Consider the following 18,173-nt stretch of genomic DNA (forward strand, 5'->3'; position numbering starts at 1 on the left):
TGGCAAAGCTCACCTTTCTGGAGGAGAGGAACTCCATGCCCCTCGCCACCTGGAAGCTGTACGAGATCAAGTCCTCCATAGTGAGGGGCAACTTGTAGAGCTCGTCAGCATCTGCACGGGTGGAACATGTGGTTGGTTACAGAGATTGCTCACAAGGCAGTTATTTCCCCCCCTCTCTTACTCATATTATTACTCCCATAATTTCAGTCTTCATAGAGTAACATTTGAAGGTCAACCCACTGTCACTGCAAACAAAAATAGTGTTTGCTTTATACCCCATGCTCTGGACACTGCTGTGTTTTCCCCAAAGATAAGGAGCAGTCAGAAGAAACAATCACACATTTTCCTGTCAGATTTAGTAACCCTGGAAATAATCTTTTTTTAAATCTTCTACCCTCTGGACATGACCCTGTGAGCATCTCCCACGGATGTTTATTAGGGTGATAAATGAGGAAAAAAATTTCAGGGATGCACAGTATGTTGTAAAAATATCACAGACCGTGTAGGGACAGGAAGGAATTAATACCTACCCTCCTCGTCCTCCTCCACATCACTCAGACTTTTATCTTCCTGAAACCCCGAGCTTGCGAAGCTCTCACTGCTGGTCACACTGGCCAGCCTTTGTTTTTTGCTTTCCACTGGCTCCATATCCTTTTTTTCCTTCATCAGCTCTCCTTGCAGAGAGGAGTCCTTCAAACAGAGAAGTGCAACATCAGAGCAGTGGAGGGGGTGAGGGAGGAACCGAGTCGTGCTTCTCTCTCATTTCCACTAGGAGATATTCACTTGTGGCATCTCCCCTTGCTGTGGGTGCCCAACGCCACAGCAGAAGGTGGGGGCTGCTGGCTATTTGGGCAGAAATTATGGAATCTCCAGCTTGGGAGCTCCAGCACATCATTTTGGGGAACTAGTGGACTAGCTCTGATGAGACGAGGATTTGCAAGGTCCATGGATGGACATGCCCTCTGGGCAGAAGCTCGTGTCAGCCTCAGGACATCTTGAAAGGGGATTTTTTCTCCACTTGCCAGACAAGGAGCTTTGGGGATGAGTTGAGACATGTGCCAACAGTGCAGGCATCCCAGCCCAACCAAATTAAAGTGTGAGCTTTCCATCCCAGGTTACAGAAGGCACCTGCCTCTGCATCCCTGTGCAGTGCTTGGCGAGGACCAAGGGCACTTTGAATACAGCTGCTGAAGGATCTGACCATCTCTCTTCTGCAATGCTTTCACCCAGTGCTTTCACGCAACATTCAAGGACAGTTTAATGCAACACATACAACACTGCATGGAAAATGCTTTTCTTTACAACCTGGAGAGCTGCCTAGCTGCTTGGCCATGCTCTTCCACAGCCATCCCTCTCCCTTGCCATGCTCCATCCCCCTCGGGATCATAGACTTTTGGAGGGCGTTCCTCCTGAGCATGCCCTACCGCAGCCTTCACAGGACCTTTGTGAAAAAGTCCTGAGATGCCTCCGAGCTTTTGGCACAGCTGAGAAGGGGTTTTGAGGACTGCAGCTCTGCATCCAGGCTCCTAAATCCCACCTCAGATCCCTTAATCCTTTGGGGGATTTTGCTGAACGTGCAAAAGCAGGGATATAGTTGGCACGTTTAGGTTCAGGTTTGTAATGAGAAACAGGCAGTAGATTTAATTCAGAGGGCTGTGGGATGTGAGGACAAGAATTTAATCTTTTTTTCCCCTGGATAGCCCCATTCCTCACACAATGAGATAATTGGCAGATCTCTCACTATTAAGGTGTCTTGAAACATGGCTTTAAATGGCATTATCTCGTTTGTTTTCCCAGCAGCGCTGAAATCAGTGGGCAAAACCACTTCCTTCGGCCTGACTGACACGAGCCTCTGAAGTGACCCCATGCTCAGAAGGAATGGGCTTGTCAGCAGAGGGGTGAGGGCACGTGGGGACACCGCAGATAAAATTCACTTCCTCTCGCTATAGATGACTCTATCTAAGTTAGTCACAGCAGGCTCCTTGCACAGTCAGGGGGAACAATGAGCCCTTTCTTGGCATGACGTGTCCCACACCAAACATTTGAAGCAGATCAGGTGTATTGTATCACCCCAAAGCAATTCTCTCCTTTGTAGAGGCTGAGGAGAGTAGCGCAGAGGCAGACATCTCCGTCCCTGACATGCCAGGGGTGATGAGCCCTACCTGGGGCACCTGCCTCCTCACCTTGCTGGCGCAGAAAAAATTCCTCTTGCTCTTCAGATAGTTTGATAAATTCCCATACTTGCAGTATTCAACGATCACCATCAGAGGCCCTAGGGAAAAAAAAAAAAAAAAAAAAAAAGTGCATTTTGAGCAGAATAAAGCAATGAATGGGAGGTTAAGCTTTGAGAAGACAACTAGTCTTCTATGCATGTCAGCATAGCTTGAGCCCAGGACGACTAAAGACATGTCCTAATGAAAGCTGCTTGAAGGACACTGGCCATGCTAGCAAAAACTAGCACTGCTTCTGAAAATGAAGGACAGGCCTAGTTTTGAAAGCTGGGTCATGACCCTGGGCCCTAAGGGACCCTCCATTTCCTCTTCTGTCGGTCGGAGTTCAGACTGGAGTCCCGCAGCCCACACACGCTCATTGAGCTAAAATAGGTGACATATCTAAAACAAATGACTACTCTCACTGGCCCTTTGATTTTCTTAGAGGAATCATGAAGGATTTTACAATAGTTGCCTTGTGACTCATCATTCAGGGCCAGCAGCTGATATCCCTTGCTCCCAGCCTTCCCAGATCACGTTTAACCTGAGCTTGAGCTTTGAAGTGAGTGAGATGAAAGCCAACAAGTGGCTCCTTATTCAGCATGGCTCTATATTCACACTTCACGTGTTAACACCAAGAGAAAGTTTAAGTAGGGAAAATGTTTAATCATGTCATTAAATGAACATAAATCTTTATTTCTCTTCTTTTTTTTTTCTTTTTTTTTTTTTCACTAATCACAAGATGAGTTTGAATGTTTCAAGTTAATAACTTGACCTCTAGATGAAAAGCAACAGGGTTAGCTGACTGGTACTGGGAGGTAATTCAAAACCATTTTCAATGCAGTGCAGATTTTTTACCTCCATTTTTTGTGCATGCTCCCAACAAATTCACAATATTGAGATGATGGCCAATGTGGATCAGTATTTTCAGCTCAGTCATCAGTGCCTTGTATTCACTTGCTGTGGCCCCTTCTGTAAATGCAAAATAAAATCAATGTGAAAAGGCAAAGAATTGGTCTTGGTGAGCTTTACCACTTTTTGTCACTTTCCACTTCCATTGTTGGGGGTATTTCGTGTGCTAATGTTCCTTTTCTATTCCTCCCTTCCCAGCATCCTCATACTTGCAATAAAACCCATAAAAAGAGTCAGGCAGTCAACTTCCTCCCAGTAGACTCTGTTATATTTAGAACAAGAGAAATTTTTCACATGAATAGTTTTGTACTTTAAGCCAAAAAATGAAAGAAAAAATAAAAAGGGATTTCAAGACTATAATTAACTCCATCCGAAGTAGGTTTCAGCTGACCTGACTTCAGCTATCTAATAGTTATGTACTAGCTTGAATTAATTAACCTCTCAAGGAGTCAGTGCTAAGAGCAAAATATTTCCAGGATCTGATGCAGCCCTCAACATTAGCCATTTATGTAAAGGGAAGAGATAAACCACCCTTTGGTAATAATTCTCTGATTCTGTTCATTGTGCAGGAAGCCTGAAATTAGACCAGGCACACAAATTCTACATGGTTGAAGTTAGGGGACTACATCTCACCCTTACCGGTAAAGATTAATATTAATTATAACAATAACAATGTAAGAAATTCCACAACTAAACATGAAAATTTCTACTTAGTCTCAAGCATAACTTTTCATTCCCTCCAAGCAGGTTTTTTTTTTTTTTGGTTGTTTTTTTTTTTGTTTGTTTGTTTTGTTTTTGTTTTCCTGCATAATTTCATTTTGGCAAGAAAACAAGAAAAATAAATAGTCCTTTGTGTAGACCCAAAAGGACTGAAAACTTCAGTGACACCAAGAGTTAAGAATGGTCCAGTGCAAAGAGCCTGGAGTTAGGTCTTAGAGGGCTTGGTTTCAACATCTGATTGGAAACAGATTTTCTTGGTGGCCCCCCCACAAAACTTGTCATCTAACCAGTAACCCACTATTTATCTGTATAGGCGGTGACACTTTTCCTCCACCTCATGGGAATTCTGTGAAAACAAAGCTCATGAATGCCCCCAAAGTTTCTGGATAACCTAGTGAGGACAGAAGGAATGGGACAGGTCTTCCCTAACTTCAGGTGCCTGTTGTGAAGGTGCCTACAGAGGACCTAGTCACCACAAGCTCTCTTTGTAGCCAGCAGAACAAAACATGTGCAGGTGTCCCCACATGGAGTGATCTGCCTTAGGATGGGATGGCATGTTGTTTCTTGCCACTGACAATAAAGGGAGTTTGGGTGACTGGCTTGGATGCAAGCCTCTACCCTGAATGCACACACACATGAATCCCACCATGAAGGTTTCCTGCAGCTGCCATCTGCTCCCATCTATGCCAGGAGCAGCCCTGCTGCCTTTGTGGTGCTGGCACAAAAAGCCTGCTGATGTAAATAAAGAAATGTTGAATTTGACAGACCACTCTACTAGCTCATCTGTCTGCATGTTGGCAAAACAGCTGTCACGCTGGGCCATGCTCTGAAACCAGTGACACAGATAGCTATTGGCCCATTGCTGCAGAATGATCAAAGGTTCATTTTATTTTGCTTTATTTTATATTTTATTTTATTTTATTTTATTTTATTTTATTTTATTTTATTTTATTTTATTTTATTTTATTTTATTTTATTTTATTTTATTTTATTTTATTTTATTTTATTTTATTTTATTTTATTTTATTATTTTATTATTTTTTCTAGACTTGCTTACTGCAGGATATTTGTTCATTTTGCATTGGCCAACAAGGTTTTTCTTAGCTTTTTGAACACGATTGAGGAGACAGGTTTGCAACCCTGTCAGCTGAAAATTCCCTCCTTGGGGTGCCACCCTCTGCTAAAGCATTTGATGTAATACTACAGAACAAGCCTGTTGAGAGCAGTACCAAGAGGGCAAAACCAACAGGGCATATAACTGTCAGGTCACTGCCAGCAAGAAATGATCTGATGAAGCTATTTCAGGTAGAGCATTGCAGGGACAGGCTGTAGGTCTGGAAGTACCCCTTCAAGGGCCGGAAGTAATAGGTGCAGATCTGCTAACTCTGATAGACAAGTGGGCAGCTGTGAAACTGGGAGCCCCTGGTTAGGAAGGTTGTATTCAAACCATGTCTCAGCTGAACCATCTGAGAGCATCGGGGATCCAGCAGAACAGAGGGGATGTGTGCTGGCAGAGAGCAACACTGAAAAGGATTCAGAGATTAAGGGGGATGAAGCAATGCAGCATAAGGTCCCAGAGCAATGAAAGAAAAAAAAAAAAAAGTAACAAAAATAATAAAGCAACCTGATCTGATCCTTAGCTATATAAAGAAGGGAAAGCTGTATGCACAGGAAGGGATGTCACCAGGGCTCTGGGTTAGGGAATTCAGCCATGGCTGCTGCAGGCTGCTACTGAATATCATCCTGCTTCCTAACTTCCCAAATGCCCCCCTTAAATCGATTAGGGTCTTCGTCCTTCCTGCTCCAGTGATAAAATCACAGGGAATAGCTGGAAGATGATTTCACTTTGGGAAGAGCGCTGGTGTGTGAAGAGCGCTGGTAATTCACTTCCCAGCCTGTGTGTCAGCATCCTATACACCATGAAACGAGCCTGCAGACGGGTCGGAGAGGATGCACCTGCACTGCAACTCAGAGATTTAAACTGCTCAATCTGTTTAGCTTAATAGAAGGGGCCTTCAAGTAGAAAAATTACTGTGTTTTAGGTAATCTAATGGCGAATGTTAGAACGAGGAGCTAAAGCCAGACGGATGTAAATTAGGCACAAGACACCTGTTTTTAACAATGAGATGATTAATCGTTGGAACTAATGACCAAGGAAACTATGAGAGCTTCTATACGAGCCTCTTCACATCAAGGTGGATGCTTCATGCTTCAGCTGAGGTTCATTTACTGTGATCATTACAGGGTGAATATAGCATAGTGGTTCAACATAGGATACAGAGGAAATCGAATTCCCAATTCTGATCAGGCAAAAATGGCTTTTTCATTCTTTGTGACATATGGAATAGAGGAATCAAAATTTCAAAAAATAAATTAAAATCAGGCTATCAAGTTCTCAGGGCATCTGAAACTTTCTCATATATTGTGTGGCAATTTATCGCATTTTTTACTGTGAGTGTAATTTCAGAACAATTTCATTGTTCTGCCGCTTCTGGAAAACTTTGGTGGACCAGAAAGTTGGAGTACACATTCTGGAAGCTTCAGAGAGTTAGTGGTGGTAGGATAACATCACACACTCTTGCTTTAGATAGAATCATATTAAAAGCGAGACACAATATAGTGCATCATTTTTTCCAGCCCAGCTTTGCAGCAAGATACCTTTCAGCATTTTCACAGCAACTATTCTGCACGTTGGTGACTTCTTAATTCCAAAAGCAGATGCCTGTACCACCTTTCCAAAGGCTCCATGTCCAAGTGACTTTCCTGTAAAGAAAATAAATTATAGAGACATTCTGCTAAAAAAGAAATCTTGTTGGTTAATTAATTAATAAATAATGAATTGAAGAAAGGTTCTTACAGTGAGTCATATATACACTACACGTATATTCCTAACATAAAGGTATTTGGAGTTGGTTTTTTGTTTGTTTTTGAAGCATAAGCAGATGTTGGAAGACACAGTCATTGAAAGGAATAGGTGATATGATTGAAAATAATGCTAAATGAACACAACCATTCAGTGGTTGTACGCTGGATTCTGATTCTATTTTTCCTGTCTAGTTCTGCCATCAGGAAGGTTTGCTCCTCCATTCTTTGAGCACACTGTACCATACGGAAGGCTGTGACACTGTTAATTATGTCCCCAACAAGTTAGGGCCACAGCCTAAACTCACACATACACAGAGATGCAGATTGATGAGACCTTTCAGTTTGCAAAATGAGGCCTGGAGGGATTCAGTGAGAGAGGACCAGGAGTGACAAATGGTGGGCTGGTTGCTCCATGGTGGGTACGATGATTCCAAGTGCCCAAAAGCAGACATTTGTCCTATGGTATCATCACAATGCTGCCATCAGACTGCAGAAGTACCCAGAAGCCCTTGAAAGAAATCAGCAGGCATGAACAATATTCTCCGGCAGTAGAAGCTGAGTGTCCTTTTCCTTCATGTTCAGAAGCAGTAAACTTTTATTTATTTATTTATTTATTTTTGGTGGGCATTTTAAGCCAATCTTATGATCTCCACAGCTTCATTCATGACTTGTTAATGTTTGAAGCAGACATGGTTGACTTCCTCTTTGACTCCATGCTCACATGGACAGGACTGGACACTTTTGCCCTTCCTGGGTAGGTGGTGGAGTTTTGATCAGAGAGATGCTATCCTGTCAGTGAGTAAAGAACTTCATATCCAAGCAACTCATTTCAGGCTGTACTTGTGCTCCAGTTTCAGCAGAATCCAGGCAATTCAGAGTCTAACAAGAGTGTAGCAGCTGAATTTGCAGTGTAGAGGAGAAGAGCAGAAAATAAAGGGCAGCTTTTCATACAAAACCGAAGGACAAGATATGCCACTGAGGTCACATTCATTTCTCAGATATGTGCATATAACACAGCCATCTTCACAGGACAATTTCCTTTTTCTATGATGGAAATCTAAACCAGAAGAGATGAATCACTTCAAAAGTCACTTCAAAAGGGCTCTGTTTGACTGGCTCTGACTTGAATGCCTACCTTCTCAATGTCTATAGCTGCGAGAGATGAATCACACCCAGACACCCAGAAGCAGAGAAAAAGAACTGCTGCCAGATCTAAACTAAACTAAATAGATACTACCTTTTATATTTGTATCATTTCTAAACTGCAATTCCCAGTATGTCTGTCAGTAGAAGACAAGTAGCATATGTTACTAAAGCAGGGGAATACACAGTGTGGGGGATGAAAAGAGACCACAAAACAAAACAAAAAAATGGATTTTGTTTTCCCCCAGAATTGCAGAAGTATTTTTTTTTTTAACAGCAAACAAAAACCATAAAGAACTTAATCTTCATGGCTGAAAAGCACCCACAGACTCAGCCTTGATTTGTGAAAGGCTTTGAGTTTCACACTCAAATATATGTGGATCAGTGTGTGTCTTTGAAGATCTCCAGTCATTGTCTTTTTCAGTTATTGCATATCGCTTCTTCATTCAGCAGATTTATCAGGGAAGCAATATTAACACAAAGGACTCAGTTTTCTGGGTGAACTGATGTTCTTCATCCTTAGTGTGTTGACTGTTCATGGTTTGTACAAGGTGAAGCTGTGATTTGAAGTTCTATAAAACTCACTATACCTTTGTTCAAACCGTAAGCTTTAATCAGTTTCCATCACTGCTAACTCACTTCCCACATCAAGATAACCTACTTAGTCACCACTTGGAAAACATACCAGTTAGCTCATAAAGCTACACAAAGCTGCTAACCTTTCATAAAGGAGAATGAGCGCTGGAAACAACACTTCCTTCTCCAAACAACGACTGTGATTTACTGGGGAGCTGTAATAACACTTGATGTATTGCTCTTTGTTGCTCTGCTATTGTTTAGTACTACACTAAATTTGAGAGCAGAATAGGGCTGCTCTAAATTTTCAGTGCTCTAAATTTTCAAACTCTGGTTTAATATATAGATTGCATTAAGGACTAATCCTAACAGCTTGTCCTTGGAAAAACCCCTTATGTGGACAATTAAAGTAATTAAAAATTATTAAACAGAGCAATTAAACAGAGCTATTAAGATGGCCAACCACCTAAGCAACCAGCTTGTCGCAGTCCCCAAGCAACTACACTTTCCAGGTTCAGAGTAACTCTCAGGTATGAAATGCAGCATTTTCATCCAGACCAAGGAAATGAAATGCTCTACTTAAGCTTTCTCCAGTTGACTTTGGTTTCCTGGGGGCAATTCAGAACTCATTGATGTGAACAGCCCCTTCAAAGGGTTTTGGATCAGGATGTTTCTATTTCCATCCCATTTTAACTGGGTTCTTCAGCAGCTTTTTTTTTTTTCTTTTTTTTTTTTTTTTTTTTTCCTTGTTTTACATCCAACACGCTGCCCCGTGCCAGCAGCCTGGGTTTGAGGTGGCAGGCACAGGGAGTCATTTACCCCTGGTGTGCCTACCAGTCACACCAGAGCCATGGGGCAATACTCCTTCGGGTCCTGTCCACAGCATCAGTAGCTTGTGACCTCTCATGGATTAGGATGGTTGAGCCCAAGAGCAAGGTGAGAAATACAAAATAGGTCAACACTGATGTTGGACTACAGCATTGTCACCAACCACACTGAAAATGACTTGTAGCACCAGCATTTTTCTATCTAACAAAAAAGATAACATTTTGATCTCAGTTGGGCTAATCTACACTGAATGTTAATTATCCAGCCTTCTGTGGTGCCCTTACGATGTTCTCTGTAACATCTGTTGCTCTTATGGTTGGAGGGAGAGTACTGTTGTGTAAGCACTTCATCACACCCGTGAGCTGTACGTGTGTGCTGAAGGAACACGTAGCAAGAGAGATGGGCTAAAAGTAGAGGCTTACTTTACAAAAGTTACAATAAATATGTATATTTGAGGATAAGTAGGTGGAAAGAGACAGACAGACATATCTGATGCTGGAAGGGGTTGCATTTCTAAGTTAAAAATATCTATTAAAAAAAAACATAGAAGCATGTTCAGTGTTTGTGAGACTCTAATCCTTGGAGACTGCCGAGGTTATTCAAAGTCCGAGTATTCAAAGTGCCGTGTAAGCAGGACTTGCACTGAGCTAATCTAGCATACTGCACATACCCAGCTTCTCCGAATCTGGTTCTCATTCATTGTCAGCATTCTTTGTTTGTTTACACCAGTTCTTCCACTTTTAACTCATTCTCTGGTCATCATTCCTCACCTCCAGACTCTACATACCAGCCCTGTGAGATGTGGCTTTTCCTCGGTGTTTACATTCCTTCTCTGCTTGATTCTTTCCATGGGATTTGCACAGAAATGTAGCATCGCATAAAGCAGAGATCACGATGTCTGCACATCGAGCTCTTGGTCCATCGTTGTAAGAAAACTATTTGAAGATTGAAGACACTTCAAGACAAGGTTATGTCTCAGCATTCCCAGAATTGCGTCCGACAATTATAAACGACTAGCGGTATATTTCAGCTGTGCTTATCCACATCTGGTCACCTTGTGACTTCTAGCAGGAGAATTAAGTGTGATGGTAACCGTACTCATGTTTTAATTACCCATAGCCCCTGATCCCTGAAGGGCAAGAGGAATCTGTTGTGGCTCCTAGCTGAAGTGCAGGGATTTTCTATCCCCAGCTGTAGGACCAGTCTGATGCTTGTCTGAAGGAACAAACAGCACTATAGCAACAGCCTGTGTTTATCACTGATTTTTTAAATGTTGACCCTTTTGCTGAAGTTTGTGTGGTTTCTGGAAGAACTCCTTAGCTCGAAAACCTGATCCCTACCCTCCTGCTTTCCTCGTCAGGCCCAGGCTGGGCTAAGCAAGCCAGGAATGCTCCCAAGCCCATGCCTTTCAGTGGGGCATCCGTAGGCGAGCTAGCCTGCAGGTTCAGAGTTTCCATGGATATTTATTTATGCAGGGACTCGTATGTCACATTCTTGCACTTTATGGTGCACTGACAAGAATGTCTATAAATCTGCAGCACAGAGGGAAAACAGAGAGAGTGGGCTGGAGGGAGGAGGAAAGGAGGAAACTGGGAGGGGCAGACTATAATGACCCATTTCTGCATTTTTATTTTTTTTTTCTCAGATGAGCATATACCAGGTTACAAGGGAAGAAATTTCCAGTAAATGTCAAAGGTATGGAAAGTTAGTCACAGTTGGCAAGTCCTAAATGTTCTGATTCAGTCAGGGAACAGGACACTTGCATGAAACCTTGCTGGACATGGTGCCCCATGTCCAAAATACACCCAGCTCCTTCACGCCTATAGGTACACCAACACCTCACTCAGAAGCCACACACAGAACGTGAATCATGTCAACATTACCTAGTTTCAGCCTTTCCCGTGCAATCTCCCACTTGCTGGCATCATAAGGCAGACGTTCACATTGCTCATCCAAGGGCACTTCGTCCGGATCCATGATGATGGACAGGTAATGGTTGGTCTTCGTCTCGGAAGAATAAGGCTAAGGAACAAAGAGTATTTCAAAATGACAAGGAGGATGGCAGTATCTGTCAGTACCTTCCTCTTTGGATCAAGGCTTCTGAGTTAATTCTGCCTGCAGGGCTGCATTTCACAGCCCAGTGGAGGGTTTGGTTAAGCTCCCTTTGGCTTATTTCAATGTTGCAAGCTTCTTTTTTATGTAAAAGAAAATCCTTCCTCTCTCTTTTCCTATGTAACTTATCAGTTTCCTCAGTGAAATCTATGTGTATCTGTATTGACATATGGCTTTATGATACAGGCCCTCTGCACAGACAAGAGAATTATTTTCTTCAAATGACTAAACATTGCTGTTAAAAATAACTTTCCTTCATGATTGTGCAAAGCCAAAAGTGGCCATATGCAACAGATGGAGCTCAACTGCCAGTGTTTATTTTTTCTATATACCCAGCAGAGATAGGTCATATGTGGTTAGAAGTTTTGCAAGAACAGTCACCAGGAGACTAGATGTTACACATCTCAGAAACTGTTTATAAATTTTTAGAATTTTTCATTACTTTGATATAATTTCTTACAAATTTACTGAAATGACGGGAAATTGGTGGAATTCATAAATACCTAGATATGAACACGTAACTTAAAATTAATTTTCCAGGCATTCAGTTTCTAGCGAACAAATGGATTATCCACTTCACATGAGAAATTTTGGACTCGATGAGCCTTCTGGGTCCCTTCCAACTCAGGATATTCTATGATATTCTAAATATAAGGAAAAATGAATCTAATCTCAAAGTTTTCTGCAGCCCATCCTTTTCCACTTTGAAGTGTATTTTTCTTTAAAGAGCACTGAGATTGTTACTCTAATCCATTAGACTTCTCTTGATGCAGGAAGTGCTGATATTTCTAGAGAAAAAAAAAAAAAAAAAAAAAAAAAAAAAAAAAAAAAAAGCCTAATGTTTGCTCTAATTTCCAGGCTATTAGCTCAAAGTTATGGAAAATCTGTTGACCGAGATTATTCACACTACTTTCCCTAAACTCACAGAAACAGCATATGAGCATATAAACGAACACACAGGTATGTCTACATGGATTTTTATTGTTGCTCTGACTGTCCTCTTTGACTTTCAGCTTTCCTCCTCTACAGCCTGGAAATATGTCCCTACTACATGCATTTCCAGGCATTTATTTGAAAAGGATGTTGCTGGCTTTGTATGCTTTGGTTACAAACATAACTAGATTAAAATGGCAGTAGCTAACAGCTCCTGCTTTGGTTGCTTTTCACAATCCCAAGAACCCAGAAAGTCAGTCCCAGGAAGGATTACAGTGATGCCTGGAGAAAAGTCAGGAGGCACAAAGCCTGGGTCCAAACCCTCCACTGTCCCTGGATGGGACATGGATAAGTGGGATATGGATGGAAACAGAGGCTTGTGAGGTGCTCCAAAAAGTAGCATTTTTTACAGAGATGTGTGCCAGACTGCTTCTAGCAGTCACTTTAGAAGAGATTTTAGGTGGACCCACCTCAAAGAGCAGTAGGAGAGTGGGAAGGTGCAGACAACTTCCTATGTTTCTCCATTCAGACTTACTGAATAACAAACCTTTGGCACAATCAGAGCTTGGAAACAACATTTTGAGTGGCAATGAACTATTAAGCATATCATTTGACCCTGTATGCGTAACAGTCAGGCTTTAAGAAAATGCTCTGTTTTTCAAAGAGCACTGAAGATTTTTTTTTTTTTTTTCATCATTTGTATATGCAATTTAATTCAGAGCTAATTCTAGAAGTAAATCCTTGAGACTAAGAGTTGGTAACAGAAACACAGAGAAGACCATAAACACAGACTGATGCTAGTTGGAAAGGCTTGTCTGGAAAAAAGCCTTCACTTGTCATCTAGTTTAAATCCCTTGCTCTGTAGCAAGAAGGATTATTTTTGTTCTCAGTCAAGAATCTAACAAACAAATAACAACAACAAAAAAATCTGCAACTCCTTGCTACTTTTAAAACTTGCATTTTTCCAATGGCTGAACCCACAGCTTTGCAGTCCTGTTACGAATTACTTTACCATTACTGATGAGAAATCAGAACTGGTCCCAAATGCTTTGTTGTCTCTGTACAGGTATAAAGTTTTTCCACAGCTTTAACCTTTACTTTTCTCTCCCCCCAAGCAGTCTCCCATGCATTTCTTCTTATAAAAGCTTGCAGCAGTGGGGAGGCAGGAAGGACAACTGCTGTCCTACAGCCCTGGTCCTGCACTCCCATCAGTCCACAGAAGTTCTCCATCTAAAACCTAAAATGCAGGCAGGCTGAGATGAAATGGTTTTGCAGGCTGAAGTCAGCTTTTCACACTCAGCCAGCTGGAGCACATCCAGCTGTGGGGGCTGAGAAAGGACACCCAGTGCCTGCCCAGCCAGGCGATGGGTGCAGCCAGGGCTCAGTGCTGCTGGGCGGTGGGAAGGGGGGAAAGGGGCTTGTGTGGCCCTTCCAGGTCTCTTATCCTGCATTGAACCCCATTGTCCCAGCAACTTCTTTCCCTCAAATTCTTCTGTGCCCATGAGATGCTCCAAGGTCCTTCTGCACTGCAGCAATGTTGGATTTTTGGCGCTGACCTGTGGGTTTAGGGGTGGCACGGTGGGCTGTCAGCAGAAAGGAGAGCTAAAACATCCTGGGCACTCTTGGATGAGAAGAAGGGCAGCTAACGTTATCACGCTGATACAGGAGTATCTGTATGAGAGAATGCCCTGCCAAAACAACCTCGCTACAACATCATCTCACCAGTGATGTAACTGTACCAGACACTGTGCACACACCAGACCTCACCGGGTCTGTGAGGTTCTGTCATTCTTCCTCACTCCCATCTTCAAAGATGCTGACGTGCCAAACTCCCACAGCTTTTAAAGGAATGGGGATGTTTTTGGTGGGAGGCAGGCACCCAAATACTTGCAAGCCTGAGAGTCTTGCCCCCTGCCCAGCTTTGCTTACTCACACCCAGCCCCATGAGTCATTCCCTGGGCATCCGTCTGCAGCCTGGTGGTGATTGCACAGGGAGTCACAGTGAGTGAATCCCAGTTTTTGTATTCCTAGTGACCTCAGTAGCCTGGGAATAAATTTTTAAGATGATGGAGAGTCAGACACAGCTGGGATCTCCCCCCCATCGCAGCCTTACCCTCTTCAGCTTGCGTATGAAGAGGGTCAGCAGGAGCCAAAAGAGCGTCGCAGCCACACAGGTACATGTCAGGGTTATCAGCTCCAGGTTCGACCTCTCTGGTGTGCCTGAGAAAATCAAGCAGCAAGCATTTTAGAAAAGGACCCGCAAAGCCAGGTGTGGTTTGTGGTTCTCTGCCATGAAAATAAAATACCAGGAAGGACCAGCTTTTATTCAATGGAGCATTAATCGCTGTTTGGACTGGAAAAATAAGGTCTCCTCAGCACAGCCGTTGTACTGAATGCAGCAAAAAGGCATAAGATCCATCAGGAAACTTTTTGGTAAAAAGTCAGCCCTTCTTAGGGGTGCAGGAGATGCAGCTGACCAAGTGAGGGATGGCCTGTCAGATGATCATTTCCTTTTGAGTTGGAAATACAGCTGTGGGGTATTTTTAGCCTTTTTTTTTTTTTTCTCTGTGTGAGAATGTGTGTGGGCCTGCTCATGCAGTTTCATGATACAACAGCGAAACCCATCTGGCCAAGTCTGCATCAGAGAGAGGAGCAGAGGGCAGGGAAACACTCGGTCCTGAGCTGTGCCAGGAGCTTGTGCTGCTGCATGCACCCGTGGCTCCAGTCCTGCTGCCTGGGTTTTGTTGCCCAGTGGGTTTTCTGCCTCTCCCTGGGCACTGTGCCTGCTCCAGCACAGCCAGGGGAGCCCCTTCATGCTGATTGCTGAGCCCTGCTGCACAGCCCTCACTCAAAACCTCACTGGGGATGCTCAAAGGGTCATGGCATGGCTGGCAGGAGTCCACGAGCCTTCCTGGGCAGGAGTCCACAAATCTTCATATGGTCTGGATGGATCAGGAGGAGCAGGAGCTCGGGGCTCAGCCCAAACCTCCATCCCATGGTGACCCAGCAGGATCCGTGCCCTTGGGTCTCCTGCGGTCACAGCCGTGGCTCCCCAGGGGAACACGAGGCCCGTGCCATGCCCAGCGGAGCTGGCAGAGCCTGGCTGGCAGGGAGCACAGAGGGCTCTCCAAACCCCAGAACAAATCAAACACAGGAAGGGAAAAACAAAAAACAACAGCAACAGAAAAGGAAGCAGTGAGAAAACATGAGCATTAGAAATCTGGAGAGTATTAGAGCTGACTGACAGATTAAAAAAAAAAAAATCCAAAATAAAATTCACTTCAGACTGCCACTTAGGGACTCATAAAATGTTTTTGGAGCAGTCTGTTTTGCAAATCCTGTGATCGTGTCAAAATACCATGCTTCCCACAATATGTTTGCCATCCAACTGGTAGCAAATGCAAGAAGAAATCATGCTCTGCCTCTTATTCTGATACACCCTCTGGAGAGAGAAAACGAGAGGACAAGAAGGAGTAATTCTGAACAGGATTTCACAGCAGTTTTGTCAACTCCACTGGCAGCACTTTCAGGCCCCAGGCGGCTTGGTGTTGCTCCTGACAAACGAAGAAGGGAGGAGTAACATCGCGCTGGTGGGCTCACCAGGGAACAGAGAGGGAGGTGTGACCTGGTTTGGGGCAAGCCTGCTGAGTTTTGTGCAGAGTTTAAATGGCTTCCTTTAGCTGTGGCTTGACTAGCACAACACCTAAGTATTTAATCTCTAAAGGTGATGCATCTGGCCCCATGTCTGAAATTCTGCAGGCACATCCATTCTGGAGTTTTGAGAATAAAGCTTTTTGAAGGAAAACACAACTGAAAGTGGATGTACCTATTTCAACAAAATAACATGAGTGTTTTCAAAAGCATGAGCATTTTTAAAGGACTTAATTTAAATACGGGCTGTAATGATGGCAAAGATGACACAGCCTGAGACAGCTTGCCTATCTGCTATCATCCGGCTTCCCTTTTACACGGGGATCTGCTCCTCCTGCCTCTGAGTAGCACCCGTGCAGATGGCAAGTAACAGCCTCTAACGCTTGCTCAGCAGATCCTGGAGGGGCTGATGGTTCATTTCTTGCCACTGTTCCATATGGCAGGGCTCATGAAACCTGTGAGACACAACACAGCCGCCCCTGGGTGGGAGGCAGCAGCTTCCCCACGGCTCCTGTATGTGGGAGTTGGTGAAGAGATGCAAAGGCACTGTCTGTGACATGCCCCAGTGGCTTTAGGAAACCAGAACAAACTTCTCCAGTTTGGGCTTGGGTTGGGTTATAAACATTAGGTTCCTGATCTTGTTAAAGCCTGGCAGCCAGAGCTGGCTGAATGCCTTGCAGCGGGGTAGGAAAGGGCTTGATCTGACACAAAACAGGTAGGGTAGGGCACTGAGGTGTCAAGCAGGGAAAAAGCAATGGCTGAGACACCAATAGGTCTCTGTTGCACCTGAAGTGCCCCGTAACCCTACACTAATGGGTCCTGCCCTGCTTGACCCGCATGATCTTGTGGTCACAGCCCTGCAGAACCAGGAAAGGTGCTCAGAGATGCTGAAGGATTTCCATCCTTGTTGTTTTTTGCAATTTGGCCCATCCATCTCTGACTAGAGGTAGAGTTGATGATGATCATGGTTTGAGCTGGGGACTAGACTAGACACCTTCAGGGCTCTCTTCCAACCCACTTTGGAGATCCCCTGAAGTATCAGGAGTCTTAAGTGTCCCCTGATGTTTCTCTTATGGTCATCCACATAACCCAGGCTGAACCACGTTCAGTAAACAAGGGAATTCCAGATAAACTTCATGGAAACATTCCTGATGACTTCAGAATCAGTGTGGCCCAGAAAGCACAACAACTTTATGAGATACAAAGTCAGAAAGGTCGGTACATACAGAAACAGATGGTTAAATGAGAAGCAAACACCCTTTCCACAGTGTCAGAGCAGTTCAATGGATGTTTCACAAGTGTGACACTTTCCTTTCCCATCAGCAGGGATCACGTGAAGTTATGAAGCAATAGCTCTAATCCAGGGCATTTTGCTGGATTAGTTTGCTTGTTACAAGCCTGGATTTCAGTGTGATGGTCCTTCTTTCACCAGCACCCTTACACAGGTGGTTGCACTTCTGCCACCAGCTCTCTCACTGGCTCCCACTAGGAGCAGTGTGCCAGGGTCCCCAGGAGAAGTAAGGAGATGGCTTCAGCAGCAACTGAGAGCAGTGCAGCAAAGCTGCCCGAGACAGCCTATGTCCCTTCTGTGTCCAGCAGCTTGTGCTACCATGGTATGAGGGACACAGTCCCCTCCACCTGCTGGCTGCTCGTGCAGCCATTTCTTGTCCTTGTTCTTTCAGATTCGCTGCCTCTTCAGCTCCTCAGCCAAGAACAAATGGACAGCTCGCTCTGACATATCCACAAACACAGCCCCTCGTCTCCTCAGACAGCCCTACAAGCACAGCTTCCAAACCAAACAAGGGCTGTGATTATTTAAAAACAGCCCTTGGATTCCACCATCCATTCATCCATGGCTGGTACAAAAATAACACATTGTTTTATCTGTGAGCATAAGAATGTTTTTTCAGAGGAAATAAAAAGAGCAGACAGCTTCCTTCCTGGCTCATTTGCAAACTGCCCTTCCAATCTGCTCAGCACAGCCACCGACGTGGGGCGTTGCTCTGCTGCCTTTGATCTGGAGAGCCAGGGGATAGGGGACAGCTTTGTGGCAGTGGCACAGTGTGTGTGCTGAGAAAGGCAAGGAAGGGGTAAAACCTAGAGAGGGACCCATGTTAAAACCCTGATTTTGTCCCTTCAGGCTGATGGGAGGCTGGTGTTCCCCAAGAGGAGGACAGGGACTCCACTTTGGAGAAGACTGCCAGGTCTGGAGTGAGCAAAAAC

General features: G+C 44.0%; 1 protein-coding gene across 3 annotated transcripts in view; it reads right to left on the reverse strand.

Annotated features, from left to right (window-relative positions):
- Positions 1–18,173, reverse strand: part of FLT1 (fms related receptor tyrosine kinase 1) — a 108,233-nt gene that overhangs the window by 13,734 nt on the left and 76,326 nt on the right. For all 3 annotated transcript variants that reach the window (XM_084529134.1, XM_084529132.1, XM_084529133.1), the window contains 7 exons: positions 14,413–14,519; positions 11,138–11,276; positions 6,501–6,605; positions 3,069–3,182; positions 2,184–2,272; positions 531–690; positions 14–111 (listed from right to left, as the gene is read on the reverse strand). In XM_084529134.1, coding sequence (XP_084385260.1) covers positions 14–111; positions 531–690; positions 2,184–2,272; positions 3,069–3,182; positions 6,501–6,605; positions 11,138–11,276; positions 14,413–14,519 — 812 coding nt within the window. The remainder of the gene's footprint in view (positions 1–13; positions 112–530; positions 691–2,183; positions 2,273–3,068; positions 3,183–6,500; positions 6,606–11,137; positions 11,277–14,412; positions 14,520–18,173) is intronic.

The sequence above is a fragment of the Aythya ferina genome, assembly GCF_964211825.1.
Source record: "Aythya ferina genome assembly, chromosome: 1".
Taxonomy (NCBI): Eukaryota; Metazoa; Chordata; class Aves; order Anseriformes; family Anatidae; genus Aythya; species Aythya ferina.